This window comes from Mustela nigripes, chromosome 8 (assembly GCF_022355385.1).
Source record: "Mustela nigripes isolate SB6536 chromosome 8, MUSNIG.SB6536, whole genome shotgun sequence".
NCBI classification, from domain to species: domain Eukaryota; kingdom Metazoa; phylum Chordata; class Mammalia; order Carnivora; family Mustelidae; genus Mustela; species Mustela nigripes.
Window position 1 is genome coordinate 52,708,440 of NC_081564.1, and position 22,009 is coordinate 52,730,448.

At 33.4% G+C, this 22,009-nt stretch overlaps 1 protein-coding gene across 1 annotated transcript in view; it reads right to left on the bottom strand.

Moving 5' to 3' along the window:
- Positions 1 to 2,133: 2,133 nt before the first annotated feature.
- CCDC178 (coiled-coil domain containing 178) overlaps positions 2,134 to 22,009 on the bottom strand; it is a 391,102-nt gene continuing 371,226 nt past the window's right edge. Inside the window, exon 20 of the mRNA XM_059408065.1 lies at positions 2,134 to 2,214. Within this exon, the coding sequence (XP_059264048.1) occupies positions 2,134 to 2,214 (81 nt within the window). The remainder of the gene's footprint in view (positions 2,215 to 22,009) is intronic.

The following is a 22,009-nucleotide window of genomic DNA, read 5'->3' on the forward strand; positions in this document are numbered from 1 at the left end:
GCATCAACACAACACAAAGACAACCTACTGAATGGAAGATCTTGCAAATGCTATATCCGATTAGGAGCTGATATCCAAAATATAAAAAGAACTTATAACAAAGAACAACCCAACACCAAAAAATTATTGATTTAATAATCCAATTAAAAAATGGAGAGAGGACTTGAACAGACATTTTGCCAAAGAAGACGTAGAGATGGCCAACAGACACTTGAAAAGATACTCAACACCACTCACCATTCAGAGAAATGCAATCAAAACTACAAAGAGATATGACTTTTCACCTCTCAGAATGGCTAAAATCAAAAAGACAATAAATACCAAGTGTTGGCGAGGGTGTGGAGAAAAAGGGAACCCTCTTGCACTGTTGGGAATGCAAATTGCTGCAACCACTGTGAATAAGAATCGCCATGTGATTTAGTAATTCCACTATCAAGGATTTACCCAAAGAAAATGAAAACAATAATCTGAAAAGATACATGCATTCCTATGTTTCTGCAGCATTATTTATAACAGCCAAGATATGGAAGCAAACTAATTTTTCATGATAGATGATGAATGGATAAAGAAGATGTGATATATAATGGAATATTACTCAGCCACAAAAAAGAATGAGGTCTTGTTATTTATAATGGACCTAGAGAGTATAATACTAAGTGAAATAAGTCAGGGAAAGACAAATACCATATAATTTCACTCATATGTGGAATTCAAGAAACAAAACAAATGAACAAAGAAAAAAGACAAACAAAAAACCAGACTCTTAAATACAGAGAACAAACCAGTAGTTGCTGATGAGATAGACACATAGAATAAGAGTACACCTATTGTGATAAGCATTGAGAAATGTATAGAACTGTTGAATCATTATATTGTACACTAGAAACTAATATGATACTGTGTATTGATTATATTTGAATAAAAAATAAGTAAAAATAAAGGCAGGGAAAATGTAAAAATGTCTTTGTAGGTGAAAGTATCATTTACTCTAGAGATAAACTTATAAAAACAAAGACTAAAACTTACTAGAGATCTTTAAGTTCTATATTTTGGTTAGGACCAGTGGTTATTCTTTCTATAAGATATGCAGTGTCTAAGTTTGTGGCAGATTCTGAAAACCAAAGCTGCTATGTTAATGAGTAGAAGAAAGATTTGGATCTCTATTTAAGCAACGTACTGTAAACAATTAGTTTAACTGAAACACGTTTTCCTTTTTGTAGACATTGGGGAACAAATGGCCAGATGGGCCCATTAAACTAAGCTGGGAGAGACCAAGGATTAGAAATTTCTGGAGGTCTTTCACCAGGGCCATCAAAGTTGTTCATTTGCAGTTCTCCATTTTCTTCTGTTTCTCTCTTTCTCTGTGTGTGTGCGCGTGTGTGCGTGCGTGTGTGTGTCTCCATCTTTCTGTCTCTCTCTCTCTCTTTTGCATAATATTTACCTCAAGCTTGCTTCAGGCTAATGTCTCAATAATTTCCCCTCCTTTCTCAGGTCCTTACCACAAAGGACTTGACTAATGATCCATAGACAAAATGAAGCATTTAAATTTATTCATTAATCATTCATCTCCAGCTCATTGAAAACTTTAAACTTCCACAAAATTAAGATAGAACATTGAGGAGTGATTGAGAGAGACAGCTCTCAGTGAGCTAAAAAAGATTGGTAAACACAAAAACAAAAGTACATTAGACAGAGTGTCTGAAAGTGTCACATGGGCATAGGTATTGTTACAGTTTAAACAAACTTTAAGTACTGAATCGCAAAGCCTTTATTTGGGCCAACACGATGGGGAAATCTGGGGAAGCGAACAGTCACTGTCAACACTGCCAGTAATTATTCTCTCTTCCAATTAATGGTGACATAGATTAATTATCAGATGAGGCAAAGCCAATTGCAATCAGTCACCCAGAGCTGAAATTAGATCGTTCCTGACAGCAGCATGAAAGTCACCTGTTTCATTGTTATGGATTTGCTGTAAGTAAAAGAGTGGCAAAGCATGCTGGGAGGTGAGTGAGTTTTTCGTCCATGGAAGTGTGAAATGGCAAACAGGTGAATGTCCAATTACACTGTTATCTGAACTGTGTGACTTTTCTTGTCTTTTATTTCAGCATCCAAGATACATTGGTTGTTTGCTTAACCATCGTCTTTACATGAGCCATCTGTCAAAGTCTGGAAGAAATCTAAGATGTGTTGCATTAAATTTGAAGATTCCTCCTGTTTAGAAGTGACAAACAAACAAAATCAGTAACTACTCATTAATTAAGAAAACAGTATTATTTTAAAGTCATACATGTGGAGGACTTACCAACAATAAAAATAACAACAAACACCATTATATTACTCTTTGTAGGAGACAAACAATGCAAATGCCAAGGAATGTTTTTTCATCTGACCTAGCCAATTCTTAACTTTAAAAATCAAACTAGCTTTAAGGCAGAAAGTGAATCAGACACTTAAAATACTCTACCGCTTTAGAGATTCTTTTATCCTCATCATCCCTGCCCCACTGCAGTGTCTTCTAGATAATTTTATTATATACAGAAAGTGAAATCTGGGTTATTGTATAAGGCTGGATGATGATGACTGTCACTAGATTCAATAACTGAATGTTTACGTTCATTCAAAAATATATTTATTTATAGCAATGGGGAAAAAGAGGAAAATTTCTCACCCTCATGGAGTTTACAATCTAATGTGAGGAAAACAACAACATATTAACATACATATATATGAAAGTACATAATTAACAAAATGTTTGTGTAAAATGTAATATATATTTACACCTACATTTGGTAGAAATCCCTACCATTTTCTTTTAAACATGCTTCTTCTGAACACAAGTGCAAAATCAGTAACAGAAACTTGGCTGGAAGGTGTATCAGAAGAGATTTTTCTCAAGATATTCTTTTATGTAAAAGGAGTCTTCATTTTTGTTTTTAGATATTCAGAATGTTTACTATGAATGTGTGCTCTGGTTTTCAATATTGATTCGGTCTGCTGCTATTCTAAATGCATGTTATAACTGAGCCATAATACATATTAGTAGTTTTCTGGGTAATTATTACATGCCTCATCCCTCAAGTGCTATTCATAGCCTCTACACCAAAGGCTAAATTGCTTTAATTACCCAAGAAGTGAAATAATCCCTTAAAAGGTCTGGCTCTGGATGTCTCAATGCCATCATGAACACACTTTCTAAATACAGACACAAAGGTTATACTTAAGCAGGTATAAAACATTCTTATGGAAACTAAGTGAATTTGAACTGATTATTCTACCTTAAATATACAGTAAGATATAGTGTGATATTTATATCTTGATAACACAAAGGATTTTATACTTATTTCCAAAAAGACGTTTACAAAATATTTTTCTCTAAGAAGAGGAACAGAACTAAGAAAAGAACAGAGATTTTAAGTAAGAGATAAGGATGAAATATTGAATATTTATCTGAATAAAGCCTAAAAAATATCCTACTCTTAAAGGACCTCATGGCTGGATTCGGTCAAATTGTATGATAAAAATGTCCTATGAGAACAGTGAAAGGTGACAGAAACACTTGTTAGAAATGAGACTATCACAGATATACAGAATATTGAAGCAGTCAATGGGCTAAAATATAGCTGTCTTTTTTATCGTGAAACATGGTCATGTTTTACAATTAGTAAAAATCTGTCTTGATTATGGAGAGAGCACCAGGGAATGATGATGGTGGCTGAAACTTGATCTTTGAAGTAAAAGACAGGACATAGGAAAAATTTGTACATAATTTCATTTTGTAACCAGCATTGATAACTCGCATGAGTCAAGAGGCAAATAAAAGCAGGATGGACGTGTTTACTATCCATGCTTTCCTACTTCAGACACTTGTCGGTAATCAAACTTCAGCTCCTGTATACCTGAGATGTGTGGGTCTGTATATGGAAACAGATATTGTATTGTAATTCAATAGATAGCCAAATGGAGAAACAATGAATCTAAATCTTAATTTTGTATGATCGATCTAACTAGGCTAAGTCTTGCTTTAATAAATAGCTAATTACAATTGATATGTGATTTGCATAATAAAATGCCAGTCTGCATTCTGTTAATCTTAAATTAGCATATAATTACATTCCTGATGTGTAGGAGTGTTTCTAAGGTGCTCAAATAGCCCATTTGCTTAAGATGGTAAATGTTTCTTTCATATTGTGTTTTCAGTATTGATTAGGGAAATAAAAATTCTTCCATGATGAAGATCAAATCCAATGTTAAACCAACCCCATATCAATTATTAAGAAGAGGGCCAATTTTGAGGTAAAATTTGAAATAAGATTTATATTTCTGTGAGTGTATAAAGTTTTGTATATGGTCACATTTTCAAAGTTTCATTTTTATCTTTTCTTTTGCATCTTGCAAACTTCATAATGCAGATATTATATCTAGTAATATTATTTGTTGATTGATATTAGAGGGAAGGATTTTTTTTCTTCTTAAATTAGGATCTTATTTGTATATTAGTAAGAGTTGCTATGATGAGCTATTTTAAATAATCCATTAAAATGTAAATAGGATTGTAAAAAAAAAGTCCAGGTTATCCCCACTTAAACATTGATCAGAATGAAGTCAGAATAAACTTCTTTTCTAAAACCCTTTGAATTTGCTTTATGTAGAAAATGGTTTCTGGAGTGTCCTTAGTTACTTGGATGCTGTGGGTAGTAGTAGAAGGCAGTGGAACTTCTTAGCACCATCTAAAGTGGTAGATGATAATATGGGTTAGAGGAACAGGGAATGATATTTGACGGGACAATGAAGTACATCTCTCTCAGATCAAATAGAACTTTTTCAGTTTAATGATTTCTTTTGTACCCTAAAAGACACTTAAAAAGTTGCTTTAGAACTCACAGTCCCAAGGACAAGACAGAACTTAACTCTGCAGATCTGTAATGTGACATGCAATTAATGCTCTATGAGCCGTTTGCCAGAAAAGAGTTCAGTGGTCATCAGTTAAAATACTGTGATGATAATTTCAATTACTAGCTAATTTCTAGATTTGAGAATATACTTTATTTTTAAAGTATGATTACACTCCTTTCTGAGTCCTCACATGAACTGAGAGTGAAAACCTTTGGCACTTGGTTCTTCAATAAGAGCCTTTTCACTGTAGGGAAACAATAAAAGTAGGTAACTGTTGAACAGGAAAACATGATTTTTCAGGAGTATTGTTTGGAAAGATAAGCCCATTTTTAAAGGGGATATAGTGGCAAATTAGTAAATAGCTCTCCTAATAATTTATTAGAGGTGGGCACCTGGGTGGCTGAAGCCTTTGTCTTCAGCTCAGGTCATGATCCCAGGGTCTTGGGATTGAGCCCTGCTTTGGGCTCTCTGCTCAGCAGGGAGCCTGCTTCTTCCTCTCTCTCTGCCTGCCTCTCTGCCTACTTGTGATCTCTCTCTGTCAAATAAATAAATAAAATCTTTTAAAAAATAATTTATTAGAGGCTTTATTACATTTCATCAAGAAGGAATCACTGAGGTCACTTTTTAAATGAAGCAGTCAAGTTGGCTTTCAAAGAAATCCAACACAAATAAATCTAAAAGCATGCTATTTCATCTCCTTGATCCTTCCGACTACAGTCTCACCAGCCTGCCTTGAACAGCAATGTGGTGGGCAGGACAGATGTACAGGTAGATATACATGTACATGTACATGTAGAGGTACAGAAAGTTATGTCAAGCTATGAGACTTGCTACAATGTAAGGATGCATTATATTGTGTCAGCTTAGTTTCTTAATTGTATGTTTTTGTTCTGCTTGGTGTGATCACATTGATAATGAATTTACCCTAGAAAAAAAGACAAACTTCCTAAAAGTAAGGACTGATTAACTTCTCTCCAAGAAACTAGTACAGTGACCTGAATATATGTCCTTAATAAATTTTTACTGGTGGTGATAAGAGTTAATCCATATGAGGGGTACCTAGGTGGCTCAGTCAGTTGAGTGTGGGACTCTTGATTTTGGCTGAGGTCATGCTCTCAGGGTACTGAGATCGAGCCCCAAGTTAGGCTCCACTGTCAATGTGGAGTCTGCTTAGGATTCTCCCTCTTCCTCTGCCCTACCCACACTTGCATGCTCAAGCCTGCAAGTGCTTCCTTTCTCTCTCTAAAATAAATAAACAAAAATCTTAAAAGAAAAAATTAATTCATTTGAAACAGGAAGTTTCGTGTTTCAATTTCTATTTCACCCAGCTGGGTGCAGAGAAAATGGGGGATACTCAGGGATCAGTTCGGTAGCTATGGTGATATTTTCTCCTAATGTAGTAAATACTTGGGTTTGAAGTTCACACGGTTTGAAAAGTCCTGGAGTTTTCTAAGAGTAAGTTGTTGGCATATTCAGTGAGAACACAAAGAACAGAATGATATGCCAGAGATTTTCCCTCCCACATTTACTTCTTTTTGAATATGTTGTCCTGGGATTCCCTTTAGAACTAGCTAAGATGAGAAGCAGACGCAGAGCTTGACAAACATACCCCTTCCAGATCAATCTTCACAGCTCTCTAAGTGAGGTGTAATCACTGTAAATCTTTTTTTGCAGTTGATTTATATTGTAATTAAGGCAGAGAAGAAGCACATACAAGGCCAAAAGTGGAAAAGTAGCACACATTTTTCATGGAAAGTTTTTCCCTCATAAGTCAGAGCACAAGAGAGTATTAGAAAAAAAAAATTACAAGGAACTAGTCACGCTCACTGACATGATATGGGGGGATGCTAAGTCATCTGTGTTTTCTGTTTAAATGTATATATTTCAGTTGATTAAAAAAGCACATGGTGAATTGATCTTGCAGCTTATAAAAGCAATATTTCAGCTTCGGTGTTTTTTATTCTTTTTTTTAATCAAATTATCTCCCAAAGCATTTTGACTGAAGTTTATTAACAAGGCAATGCAGCTATTAATGCTCTGCAGTGCACTCTTGCAAAGTGAAGTAAGAGACATGACTTTTCCTATGCATACTGATCATACCTTCTGAAGGTCTAAAAGAACTAAAGATTGCATAGCTGAGTGGTTTTGAAGAAAGAAAATTGTTACTTTGTCTTTTTTTTTATACAATGTTATTAGATTTTTGGCGGGGGAGCATTCATAAGAAACATTATATTGCTAGATTTTAACTGGTATTTCAAATATTATCAGATTTCCCGAAAAGTAAGTTAGAAATTCAGAGAGACCAAAGCAGCTACAGGCCTTTATGCTGGGAGACAGGAGACTGGGAAGAACCAGAAACCTTATTAGGTGGATAACTAGGCAGCCTTTCAGAAAATGTGGCGTAATGTAATTTATATTTACCAGGAAAACAGTCCTATCTTTGGCAACACATCAAATGATAAAGAGAAAGTGATACTTTAATTTTGTGTTTAACATAGTAATTTAAAAAGAGGATGACTAACCCTAAACCAATATATTCTGAGGGAGGAAAATTTTTCAAGGGTCTTCAAGCCATTAGTAAAATAAAAAGATGAATGATCAAGTTCTGTGATCTTGCTAGACTTCTTACAAACAAACAAACAAACAAACAAAACTGTGGGTAACAGTAGGCCCTGTTTTTCTTTTCAGGAAACAAAGGCTTGCCTACCTAGAATTCAGCATGGGAAGTAACCTCTCCCCAAATTATTCCTGTAAATAAAATTGGATCCTCCTTCACTTTTTTTCTGTTCCCATATTTATTGCTAATTTAATTAGCATAAATTTAATCCTGTGTGCTTTCCTTCTCAGAGGACAATGTTTCTTCTGCCGAAAACCAAAATGTTCTGTGGTCAAAAATCTGGTAACCCTTGAATATTCTACCCCACTCTTCCAAGAGTTATCAAGCACATTAGTGTATTAAATAGTCCCAGATATGCTGACATTAAAAAAAAAGAAGAAAACTGGCTTAGTGTTTTACTATCCAGCATTTCAGAAATGTATTGTCCACTTGATCTTTCAGCTGGTAGCACCTCTTAAAATCCCAAAGGATGTACTGTGGAAAAACTGTCTTGGTGGGAAGAAAATAAATAAGTTAAATTGAACCTTGGTGCTTAAATTTCAACCTTTGCATGGACAGTGTAAATTACCTTTCTCTTTCATTTATTCACTGAACAAACTCTCATTTTCATTTATGTTTAAGGCATCTCCTTTTGGTACCATGGCAGATACTGTGGTCAGAAGTGGAAAAGTAGTACACTACCACCCTCTCCTCACTGCCCCTCCGATCTCTGAAGTTGGAGCCAAAATACAGTTTGGCCTCAAGGAATGTGGACGTAACAGTTTATCACGACATGTAATGTGATATGGCCACAGATGAGCCGTGGTTGTCAGGAGGGAAATGCTACTTCTAGTTATGGATTCAGTGATAGCTCACAAATGACATGCCTTGTAGACTAGACCTAGAAAGATGAACCAGGAGACAGAAAAACATAGGATCTACTCAGGGACCTCTGAATAAACAAATCCGTGTTTCTGGGGTACTACATAAAACTAAAAGGATAAATTCGACTGTATTACCGAAGGTCTTGAACAGTACAGTTAATCATTCATTTCATTCATCGTTCTGGACTCTGAATTTGTTTTGATTGTTTTAAAAATCTAATCTACACAAATGAAAGAGACTTGGGATTGCCGTATATGCTCCAAAGGGTACGCTGAGGGTTCTAGAGATGATTCCAAAGCTGTTAGCAATAATGAGACCTCACAGTGATTGGTAAATGGTTTGCTTTTAATGTATAAAATGTTTAATGGTCATGTTACTTAAAAATTTCATGAGTTTTCTGATGTATACCATTTGTGAATATGAACAAAGTCCCAAAGTTTGAAACTTTGGCAATTAGTCTAATTAATTTGAGATTGCTGACTAGATAAAGTTTGACTTGGAAAACAGGCTTATTGTGAAACAATTTAGCACTGTAATTTAATTTTGTTTCATAAGAATACTTACAGTTTCCTTTACATTGTATTTGAATTTCAATAATTTTTAAACCAATGTATTTCAGCTCAATATGAACTTCTGCTTCAGTAAAAACATGATTTGGAATCCATGCGGCATAAAATCATGAAGCATTTCAGAAGCCCAACCAAATGACTGTTTGCCAGGAAATGACCTAAATTCGAAGGACCATGCATTTTGGAATTTTTACAAACTTGGATTTCTCTGTAGCCAATCCTGTAGTTTTGATACGTCTGTATATTGTTTTTACCATGTTGGTGCAGAGACACAACTGGTTATTCTACATTTTTGACTTGACATCATACAGTGTGGGATGTTAAGAGCAAAAATGCTTAGGTTTCCTAGATGTTAGTTTAGTAGGGTTTGATTTTAAATGAGCTCTAAATATTCCCTTGGTTTTGTTATTCTTTCATACAGACTAAGCTTAAATTATCTTGCTCTTGTTTTATTTAAAAAGCTTTAGGAAAACTATCTCTTGTGCATGAAAGTAGCTTCGTTCTGTGCCATTATGAACTCTCTCTCGTTATGTTAGACTTGATGATTAGAGTATCAACAAAATCTCCCGATATTGTGCAACACCTTGTTGTTTACATCGTTAGAAATCTCAGGTAATCTATTGCCAGTGATCCTTTTGTGCTCTGAGCGACTTCCTTATCAGAGCTCTCAAAGAATCCTGTGGAAAGCGAGCATGACACTGATGTGCTAACCCTGCAGGGGGATAGGTTTGGCTCCAAAGGAGTTACAGTCTCTAGAATTAGCCCTAAAGCCCCCACCCCCCAAAAAAAATCCTTTGTGAATTTGGAATTTGCTATTTCAGCAAGACTAAAATAAGATATCCTTTTACATACACCATCTTTTTTTGAAATTCTTTTCACTGTAATTGCTTTCCAATGAATTCTGAGGGAAAACACTATTTGAAAAATATTAATTCAAGATATTAGGACTAAAAATATGAAGACTATGAATGGATGATGCATTTATATAGAAAATACAATAGATGCTGAATTTGCTTTGTTTCAGCTTTACTGAGGTGTAATCGACAATACTGTCATATGTATATTTAAAGTATTACAATGTAATGATTTCATATATGTATATATTGTGAAAGGATTCCCACAATAGAATTAATACAAACATTACCTTACAAATTTATCCTTTTGGGGGGGGTTAAAAACACTTATATTCTGCTTTCTAGCAAATTTCAGTTATGCAATGCAATGTTATCAAATATAGTCACTATGTTTTGCATTAAATCCTCAGACCTTATTCATCTTATAGCTGAAAGCCTGTGCCCTTTTATGAACTTCTCCCATTTCCCCCAACCATACCTGCAGCCACTGGCAAGCACTATGATCTCCATTTTTAAATTTTGTTTTTGATTCTACATATAGATGATACCATGCACTATTTTTCTTTCTCTGTCTGGCTTATTTCACTCAGCACAATGCTTTCCTTTGTTGTTACAAATGGCAGGATTTCCCTCTTTTTGAAGAATGAATAATATTCCATTCCATACGTGTACTGCATTTTCTTTATCTATTCATCTGTCAGTGAACACTTAGGTCGTTTGCATACTTTGGCAATCGTGAATAAACCTACGATGAACATGGGAGTACAGATATCTCTGTGAAATAATTATTTCATTTCCTTTGGTTATAAACCCAGAAGTAGGATTGGTGGGTCATATAGGAGTTCTACTTTTAAATTCTTGAGGAACCTCCATACTGTTTTCCATAATGGCTGTGCCAGCTTACATTCTCATCAACACTGTATAAGGATTCTCTTCTCTACACCCTCCTCAGCATTTATCTCTTATCTTTGATGATTGATATCCTAAGAGGTATGAAGTGATATATTGTGATTTTGATTTGCTTTTCCCTAATAATTAGTGATACTGAGCACATTTTCATGTACCTGTTGAATAACTGTATTGGAAAAATATCTATTCGGGTCCTTTGGCCATTTTTTAATTGGGTTATTTGCTTGTTTCTTGTGATTGGGTCAATACAAGTGCTTTGTGTATTTTGGATATTAACTCCTTATTGGATATGTGTGGTTTGCAAATATTTTCTCCCATTCTATAGTATGCCTTTTAATTTTGTTGATGGTTTCCTTTTCTGGGCAGAAGCTTTTTAATTTGATGTAGTCCCATTTGCTTGTTTTTGCTTTTGAGGTAAAATTAAAAAAAAAATTATTGCTATGACTAATGTTAAGGAGCTCATCCCTTGTGTTTTCTTCTAGGAATTTTATGGTTTCTAGTCTTACATTCAAGTGTTGTTCCATTTGGAGTTTTTCCTTTTTGTGTGTGTGTGATGTAAGATAGGAGTCCAGCTTCATTCTTTCACATGTGGTTTTCCAACACTACTGAAGAAACTATCTTTTCCCATTGTATATTCTTGGTTCTTTTGTCAAAATTTAATTAACCATATATACACGAGTGTATCTTTGGGCTCTTAATTCTGTTCCATTGATCTATGGGTCTGTTTTTATACCATACTCTTTTTTTTTTTTTGTAACATAGTTTGAAATCAGAAATATGCTGCTTCTAGTTTTATTCTCCTTTCATAGGTTGCTTTGGCTGTTCGTGTGGCCTTTTGTAGTTCCATTTGCATTTTAGGATACTTTTTTTCTATTTCTGTGAAAAGTGAAATTGGAATTTTTACAGAAATTAGATCACTGCATTAGATCATTTTGGGTAGTATGGGTAATTAAATAAGAGTAACTCTTCAAATCAATGAACATGAAATATCTCTCTGTTTATTTGTGTCTTCTTTAATTTCTTTCATCAATGTTTGTAATTCTCAGTATACAGATCTCTGGTCCTTAGAAAATTTATTTCTAAGTATTTTATTCTTTTTGGTGCTATTATTATAAATGGGATTTTCTTATTTTCTCTTTTTGATAGTTCATTGTTAGTGTATAGAAACACAACTGGTTTTTGTGTATTGATTCTGTATCCTGCAACTTTACTTAATTTGTTTTAGGTCTAAAGAATTTTTTTTTTGGTGGAGCCTTTAGGAGTTTCTATATATAAGATCATATCATCTGCAAACATAGAAAGTATTACTTCTTCCTTTCTGATTTTGATGCCTTTTATCTCTTTTGTCTCATTGCTGTGACTAGATCTTCCAGCACTATGTTGAATAAAAGTAGTGAGAATGGGCATCCTTATCTTGTTCCTGATGGTAAGGGAAAAGTTTTCAGCTTTTCACTATTGAGTATGACATTGGCTGTGGGCTTGAAATATATGCCCTTTATTGTATTGAAGTACATTTGATCTATACCTAACTTGTTGAGTGTTTTTTTTTTTTAAATCATAAAAGGGTGTTGAATTTTGTCATATGCTTTCTCTGCACCTATTGAGACAACAATATGATTTTTATCTTTCATTTTGTTAATGTGGTACATCATATTTATGGATTAGTGTGTGTTGAACCATGCTTACATCTCAGGAATAAATCCCACTTGATTATGGTGGATGATCTTTTTAATGCAGTGTTGATCAGTTTACTAACATTTTGTTGAGAATTTTGTATCTACGTTCATCACTGGTATTGACCTGCAATTTTTTTTTCTTGTACTGTCCATATCTGGCTTTGGTATCAGGGTAATGGTGGCCTTGGGCCTTAAGTTTGGAAGCACCATTTCCTCTTCAATTTTTTGTAAGACTTTGAGAAGGATTGTTACAAACCCTTCTTTAAATGTTTGGTGGGAGGCACCAAAAGTCATCTGGTCCTGAATTTCTCTTTGTTGGGAGATTTTTTATATGTCACATGTAATATAAATTCATAGATTAATATGTTTCTTCTCTCTTGGTTATCATGCTAATGTAGTCATACATTTCCACTTACAGATATCTATAAACTATGTACTATATTGCTATACATTGTTTGCTTAAACAGTCACTTGTCATTTACAAATGTTTTGAAAAAATATGAAAAAAATCTCATATGTTCCCTCAGGTAGTTACCGTTTCTGGAAGTGTTCCTTTGAATAGTTTCTGATTTTCATCTGGTGTCTTTTTTCCTCTGCATAAAGAACTTCCTTTAACATCTCTTATAGTGCAAGTCTGCTGGTAATGATTTTTTTCAACTTCTATCTATCTGAAAAAGTCTTTACTTTGGACTCTTTTAAAGGACATAACTGTGTATAAAATTCATTTCACCTGTGTAATCCTGTGCCTCACCTTTTTGGCTTCCCTAAGCCAATTACTTTAAATATATTACTCCACTGTCTTTTGATTTCAATCTTTTGTCAACCTTAGTTTTGTACCTTTGTATGTAACACATTTTTTCAGTGTCTGGCTGGTTTTAAAATTTTCTCTTTATCACCGGTTTTGTGCTGTTCGATTATGATATTTGTTGGTGTAGTTTTTTATACTTCATGAGGTTGTAGTCTGTTGAAATTTTTTACTTTTTTTTTACAGTTTCCATTAAATTTGGAAAAAAAATCAGCCATAATTTCTTTGAATATTTTTTTCTGTTCTCCTCTCTTTCCCCTGTCCTTTAGGGAATTACATGTTACATATATTTGGCTGTTTGAAGACATCTCATACCTTACTGAAACTCTTTTCATTTCAAAAAATATTTTTCTTTGTCTTTCATTTTGGATAGTTTCTATTTCTTAGAATTAACATTCACTAATCTTTTTTTTTATGAAATAGCAAATCTGTCATTAATAGTATCCTATGTATTTTTCATCTCAGGCATTGTAGTTTTTCTATATTTCTATTTTGTGTCCTTCAATGCCTCTACATAATTTATTAACATATGGAAAACAGTTATAATAATTGCTTAATGTACTTGTCTGCTCATTCTAACCTCTGTGGCAGTTCCATGTCAGTTTCAACTGGTTGATTTTTCTCATTATTGGTTTGTATTTTTCTGCTTTTTTGTATGCCTTGTGATGTTTTATTGGTTGTCATACATTTTGAATTTTACCTTCTTTGGTGCTTGATATTTTTACACTCCTATAAATAGTCTTGCGATTTGTTTAGAGTTACATTTAAGTTACTTGGAAACCCGTCTGATCTTTTGAATATTACTTTCAAGATCTGTTAGGTAGAGACAGAGCTATGTTGGTCTATAGTTAATTAATCCCCTATCAAGACGAGACTTTTCTGAGACTACAAATTGTGAGGTTTTTCATTTTGTTTTGAAGGAACATGTCTTGTGTAACAACCAGATACTATTTTAACTTTCCTTGGGCTAAGGTAGTTTTCTTATAAGCATATATTGCTCAACTAGTTATTTAAGGAGGAATCTTAGCAAATTTCTAGGGTTCTCTGCAGAATACTCTCTCCTGTGTACTGTAGTTGCCTTGATCTTCTTAAACTCTGAGCTCCATCCACTCAACTCTTGGCATCTACAGAATTCCCCTCTATCTATTTCCCCCACTATCAGCTTATATAATGGTCTATAAATTCTCTCAGGGCAGTAAGCTGAACCAATTTAGAGGTTTTGCCTTGTTTGTCTCATCTCTTTCTGAATCACTATCCTTGATTTGTCAAATGCATTGAAAACTGTTGTTCCATATATTTTGTTTGGCATTTGGCTGTTTTAGGTAAAAGGGTAAATATGACCCCTGCAACTTTATTTTGGCTGAAAGTATCATTTGATTTCATGCATTTTTGATAATTTCTTCTGGTTTCTAACAGTAAACAATTACCCCAAGAAACTGGGTGATGTGAATTTGTGGAACTCCTTTGTGGGATCCCCTTACAACCTTGACTGGTAGAGTTTAGAAATGTGATCAATTTAATAGGCAAGGTTAAAGCTAAGTAAAATTTTCTATTAGTAATTCTAGGAAAATTTTGGATATATACCACTTTAATGGAAGGACATTAATGAAGAAAATTTAATTTATAATACTGAAACATATTTGTGGTTAATGCAGATTTTTAGACTTGTGTTCCTGATACCTATTCCTATGGTATAATTGAATACCTTCCCCATAATGTCAACTACCAGTAATGTCCTTATGAGTCCTAAAATATTCTTTTTAGCCCAAGGGTCTTCCTGAGCTCAAGACTCATCACCTTACTACACATGTCTCTAGAATCTATCTCCCTTATCTAAATAGCCTCCATTCTCTTTAATTTCAAACTTGAAATCAATCTCAGCTAACATCCTTCTTTTCCTTCTGAATTATTATCATGATATTCTTATACCTTTATGGATTTATACATGCTTTTACATTCAATTAGGATAATTTTTCTATTGTTGGTTCCCTACAAAATTCTCCCTTGTTCCCAGCTGTCCAATTTTGGTGTATACATTGGTTTACTTTATCATAAATAGTTTCATGCCTTTCTCAAAACTATGAATTCCTGGTGTGCTAATGCCCCCATTATCTTCTCTAGCTATAATATACTATTTGGGGGTCATGTCACCTTACTGAGTGTTATCCTGTGCCTTACCTTGTTAACTTGGCCACAGAATTTATCTCTTTTCCTTAATTTTCACAATAAAGATAAAACTGAAGATTTTATGTATGGTAGCAGAGATTACCAGGGGTTTAGAGAAGGTGGGTGGTGGTGGATTACATCATTACAATACAGAATACTAATTGAACATCTTTGCTCCTGATTTTACCTTAGTTTTTTCTGTCAACCTGACCTCTGGCCTTCCATCATACCAGACTGTGAGTAATTCTTCTACTATTCCTTTCACTCAAGAATTAAATGACAAATTATCAGATACAGTCTTTGCTTATTGTTTTATCTTCTTTCACACCCTACCTCAACTTGCCTATCAAGATGTTTTTCTAATAGTTTAGCTATTGTTGATAATGCTGCTACAAACATTGGGGTGTGTGTACCCCTCTGAATCTGTATTTTTGCATCCTTTGGTTAAATACTTAGTAGTGCAATTGCTGGATCATAGGGTAGTTCTATTTTTAACTTTTGAGGAACCTCCATACTGTTTCTCAAGAGTGGTTGCACCAGTTTGCATTCCCACCAACAGTGTAAGAGGGTTCCCCTTTCTCCACATCCTTGCCAACACCTGTTGTTTCTTGTGTTCTTTCTTTTAGCCATTCAGACAGGTGTGAAGTGGTATCTCATTATGATTTTGATTTGTATTTCCCTGATGATGAGTGATGTTGAGTATCTTTTCATGGGAATGTTAGCTTTCTGAATGTCTTCTTTGGAAAAATGTCTGTCCATATTTTCTGCCCTTTTCTTAACTGGATTATTGGTTTTGGGGTGTTGAGCTTGATAAGTTCTTTATAGATTTTTGGGTACTAACCCTTTATCAGATATATCTAACAAAAATGTTTTTCTAAAAAAAAATTAATTTTCTGGTTAGAGAAATTTGGTACTAATATGCTAATTTTTCCTCTGCTCGAATTCTGAATATGAGAAAGGAGAAATATATACTTAAAATCATTAAAATTTGTAAGTTATTGTTGATATTGTGATGAAAATATATGATACAATATTCATTATCAAAAGAGGGTGAGGGAAATCAAAAGTACTTGAATATAACTGAATTTTACAGCTGAAAATAATTTATTTAATTTATTTGTAACTTTTGTCTTAGAAAACTGTTTTCTTGAAAAGGTAAGGTAAGTCTATGTTTATATATGAATAAAAGACAACACCAGAATTGATAAAAATCAGAGACATTGATAAACACAAACATATAATTGAGTTTAATGGTTTTGTGACTTGATTCCTTGAAAAGTAAAAACAAAATGAAAATACAACTAAAATGTAACTGCAATATGATGAATAAGGCCAGGATTCATTGGTTATTTAAAATATATAATGGTTCCACTATAATAAAGTAGAAAAATTGTTATATGGTGTAAAATATTTGAAAAAATATGAAAGTTCTCTTAATTATGGAATACTTCATGGGTTTCATACACGCTAGAAAGAAAACTGCTGCCACTTTTCACAAGATTACAAAATTTAGCTGCAGGAAATCAGAGCTGATTTTAATAAAATAAGTATGTAACATATTTTGTAACATATTTTATAACATAAGCAGAAATTTAAGAGTTGTTACAAAATTTACAGGAAAATAGCTGAAGATCTTAGGTGCATATTATCTGCATAATTTGGATTTAGTGATATTTAAGTTCTTGTATAAGTAAAAGAACTAGAGAAAGCACTCAATCTTATCAAATCTTTAAATAAAACTTCACAAAGTTGCATGAAGAATATCTTGCAAATTAAAAATAGACTGAGGTTCCATGATCAGAGTTCATACAAATAATTGAATTTATATGTACTAGTAACTATTAATAAATAGATTTCTTAGTTTAAACTTCATCTCTTTGAGATTATTTACAAATATAATAAAACTTATTTTAGAAATATTATTTAAAATAATTTATATTTTAAAGTTAGCTCATACAGTGTTATTCGTGATAAACAAAACTTACTAAATGTATTAAAATAATCTATTATGGGAATAAAAATGCTCTGCTCTATGGCAAGTGTCTGAAAATATAATGTTTTGAATTGTACCAGAATATAATGGTTCCTCAGTTCTGAAAGATGTACAGATAGTGTACCTAAAAGCAGCTCTTAATAAAATGATTTACTGTTCTTTGTTGTTTTTAATGCTAATTTTTGTTTTAGCACCTTTGTAAAACAAGCACATTCTTTTTCTTGTATAGATTTTTGTTGCTTTTACTGTGGTACAGTTATGTTTCTAAGACCTACAGCTTTATTCATTTTATCAGAAGAATTCGTTTTATCAGTCTGTGAAACTGAATTTATTAATATGACCAACAGCAGTTGTTTTACAATCTAGCTATAGATTCATTCTTTTTTTTAAAATTTCATTAACACCTATGTAAACCTATGTTTGAAGGCAATTTGCTGGTATATAATCTTACTGAAATTATTCTGCCTTGTGGGATAATCTGGGGGAATTATGGGACCATATCCTAACGGTTTAATCACATTCAGTATTTTCTGTACCTATTAATTGGCTTAGCTGGTAAAGCCACAGTGGCAGTGAGCTCTCGTTCAAAGCTACAGGCTTGATATCTTTAGGCAGTAAATCATATTTCTTATAGAAAAAAAAAATCTCATGTCTATAGATTTCATCAATATCTTGGGCTATTTGTCTTTCAAATACAGTCTATGTGTGCCTTGCCACTGGCAAACTGTAGCCTATCTTGTTTAATAATAATATGACATGTTTATCCCATTACTGAATTTATCTTTGTTATCAAAACAATAACTGGTCACCTGGCCCAACTTAAAAATGATGAACAAAATGCCCTTTTAGAAATGCTATCTTTAGTAACAAAAGAATTAAGTAGCCCTTCATAGCTCATACACAACTAGATACTTTTTCTTCTCTCTTGTCAAATAATCTAGTAACATAATCTTTTGCTGCTAATTTCTGAAGACTTGAAATTCTTTTTTTCAATGGACTTCCTTATTTTGACTGAACTTTTTGCTACTGTATATTTACTTGTAAATAATGAGCTCATAAATAAATGCAAATTAGTAAGTTTTTTTACATTAAAATTTCTAGAAATGTGAATTCATAAGCTTCCTTTTACATATATCATCATTTTGGTTTTGTAAAATTGGTTTTATACAATTTCTTGATTTTTTCCTAGCCTCAAGGGTAGACTGGAGCCAGGAACATTAATACACAAGAGAACTCTCAAATATTATTTTAAAAAATAAATTGTACTTTACCTGCCTTGAAAAACCCACTGCCTCCAGGGCATATCTTGTAAAAAAATAAAAAGATTTCTTCAAGTATGAAAAAATTATATCTGATATTGTTCTTCACACTGCCCTGATATGTCTATTAACTAATTCAGTATCAGATTATTTCCTGGATACTACCTCAGATAATCATTTGATAAAGCTGCCCATTTTCTTTATTAAGCATTTATACAGAATCTATTAAAATGTATGCTCCCCAACACTCTACAGAGTATAATGAGTGAACAAACCACAAGCCCTGCCCACAAGATTTTAAAGACTTTGAAGAAGATATGTATGTGTGTATATATATATATATATATACAATACATATATGTATCTATATATACACATCGTAGGTATATACCAAATAAATACCATATGTAGATATTTGACATATATGTCAAAACATCATGCATTCTACATTGCCTTTGGCACTACTGGGAATATACAGCTGAATATGGCACTGTTTTTGGCATCCCAATCTACCTGGTGAAAGAAATTCAAGAATGTCAAGCTTTCATAAAATAATTACTATAAATGAGGTATGGAAAAAACAATCTCTGAACTTATAGAAGCAAGAAGGATGGTCACATTCTTCTTGTAAGAGTTGAGGGTATCAGAGAGTGGGAGGCAGTGATGGAGATGACTTCAAAGAAACAGGAAGCAGTATAAGACAATGTCCAGAATGGAAGGAGCCACATCAAAGAATATTTGTTTCACGAAAAAGAAAGAAGAAAGAGAAGGAAATGTGGAGAATGATGTTTTGTTGAATGCACAAACCAGGATTCATAGAGAGGTAATAAAGAGAACTACAGTAGAAATCAAGTGCTACATCCAGTTAAAGACAGGTGGTGTCTTTGCTGTTTTTAAATTTTCTCTCAGATACTTTGTCTATCTCCAATGACATTACCTTGTTTGAGGCCATGAGCTGTCAGAACTGCAGAAATGTCCTAATCAATCCCATGTCTGGTCATGAAATCTCTTCTCCATCTCCCCTTTTCCCCGTCCACCTACCATCTACTTTCCATATATCAACTCAAGAAATCTTTCTAAAACTCAGATGTTACCATTTCCCTCTCTTTATATTTATCAGTCTCCCACCTCCCACCCTATATTTTCAGGGTAAGATCCAAGATCTTTTCATGGCATGCAACTATTGGCAATATTTGGCTTCTGCTTATCTGTACACTCACTTATAGCTCTCGTTCAACTGAATTCAATGTGAGTCATCTGGACACATTATAATTTCAGTAATATGCAAGGCTCTTTCAGGTCTAGCTTTAGTACTTCCTTTGTCCTTTGGCTCAAAAGCTTTCCTATTTCTTTCTTTTACCCTGTCTTTGCATTTATCACATTATATTGACAATACCTCTTGTCTCTTCTACCAGACTAGATTTTTCATAACAGCACGAACTGAACCTTGTTCATCTTTATATTTATATTGCATACATGTATATTTAATAAATATTTATTGAATTAATGAAAAGTTTCTAACTTTCATGCACACACACACACAAAATTTCCCCAGATCTTTGCTATGTCTTAGCATTTTCAGGATTTTTAGAAACAACTTGTCTGTATATAACTTGATAAGTCCATTATCTATTCACTGAGTTCTTATAATTTCTGTCATTTTAAATTTGCTGATTGGCTTCTGTTCACATTTTCTTAGTGTTCCCTACTGTCTTTTGATAAAAAATAATATGTACAAGTCTTCATTACTTGAAGGTATTCTATAATAGGTGCCATTCTGTTCTCTTTATTTTTTAAAAAGATTTTATATTTATGTATTTGTTTATTTACAGAGACAGGGAGAGCACAAGCATGGGGGAGGGGCTGAGGGAGAGGGAGAAAGATATCTCAATTCCAATGCAGGGCTCAATCTCAAGATGCTGAGATCATGACCTGAGCTGAAATCAAGAGTCTGATGCTCAAATGACTGAGCCATTCCAGGGGTCCCTTTATTCTCTTTTCTAATAATAAGCTTAAATCATTATTTTTTACCTGAGTATCTTTCTTTTATCTATTTGCTAGACATAGACTCTTTATTCACTTACTAGATGGTCTACTTTCTCTTCTAATGTACATTTAAAAGGTCTTTCATTTGTCTACGACTAGTACTAATTTATATATTCCCCCCTTTTGTTTTGTGACTTAATATATCTTTTAACTGCCCTGTCTTTTTAAATTTCTACAAACATTTGTAAATGAAAAAGATCAAGGAATCATCATGAATAGTTTCTGTTTAAGAAAGTCAGATATGTGGGAGAGGCCTTTAAAGGCTCAGATACTGAAGAAAAAGAAAAAAATTCAGATACTGGCCATACTTACATTTCTTTTCATGCCTGATATTTATACTTGTGCAATGATAAATTTAAATGTATCCTGGTGGGGTTTTTTTTTTGACAGATATTGAACCAATTATGTAAATTTTATAAAAAACTCAGAAATACAACATAAACTGCTCCATGTCATAATGAGTTTAGTCTGGATAAATGTCATACTGTATAATATAAACAACCATTTAGCTTAACGGGTGCCATGATTATGGAATGTTTTCCACAGTAAGTTAGTAAGATGTAAGATCAAATGCACAAACTCTCCCACCTACTGTGGATGCTCCCAAGGAGGCTATGAATCAGTAAAATTCCAAGCCAAATTTTCAAATGCCTAAGTAAAAAACATATGGTATTTTGAGGCAATTATGCATTCTGCAACGGAAAGAAATACACCTCAAAGATGCACCAGCTCTTCGTGGTAACTACAGACACTGATGACAAATCTTACAACTTTTTTCTTATGATTTTGTTATATAGTATATTCTTAATTTTTCTCCTAGTTCTTGGTCTTCTCTTCTTTCTCTTGATTATGACATGTTTCTCTCCAGCTAAACCCAGGAATTTGCTAAGGTATTTGTTGTTGTTTCTCTGATTTTTTTTTTTTTTTTTGTAATTCACTGACATCCTCAGAAGTACTAAAATGTCTGGCTTTAAGGCTCTACAGTTTGACAACAAAATGTGTTGTTATAGCTCTTCTTGGTTTTTTATGTCCCAGTCAGGATTTCAGTTGATGTAGGTCCCACTCTCTTATTCAGTTTAGTATAACCTAAATGAGATTCTTCACTTCATTTGAGGTTAGGATCCTACTAATTCTCCTTTCTTTTTCTTATCATTTTGGTCATCTTCAGCTTCAAAGTTTAGAGTCATGTTATTGTTTGTTTCCCTCTATTTCACCTAAGTCCATTTTTCAATAATATCAGTGTGATTATGCCTTTGAAATGTTCATCATTTCCCCCTTTTTTATTTTCTTTGCTGTTGCCCTACTTGATCCTGTCATTGTAGGCCTACATTTTTAAATGGTAGATTCTCAGCTCC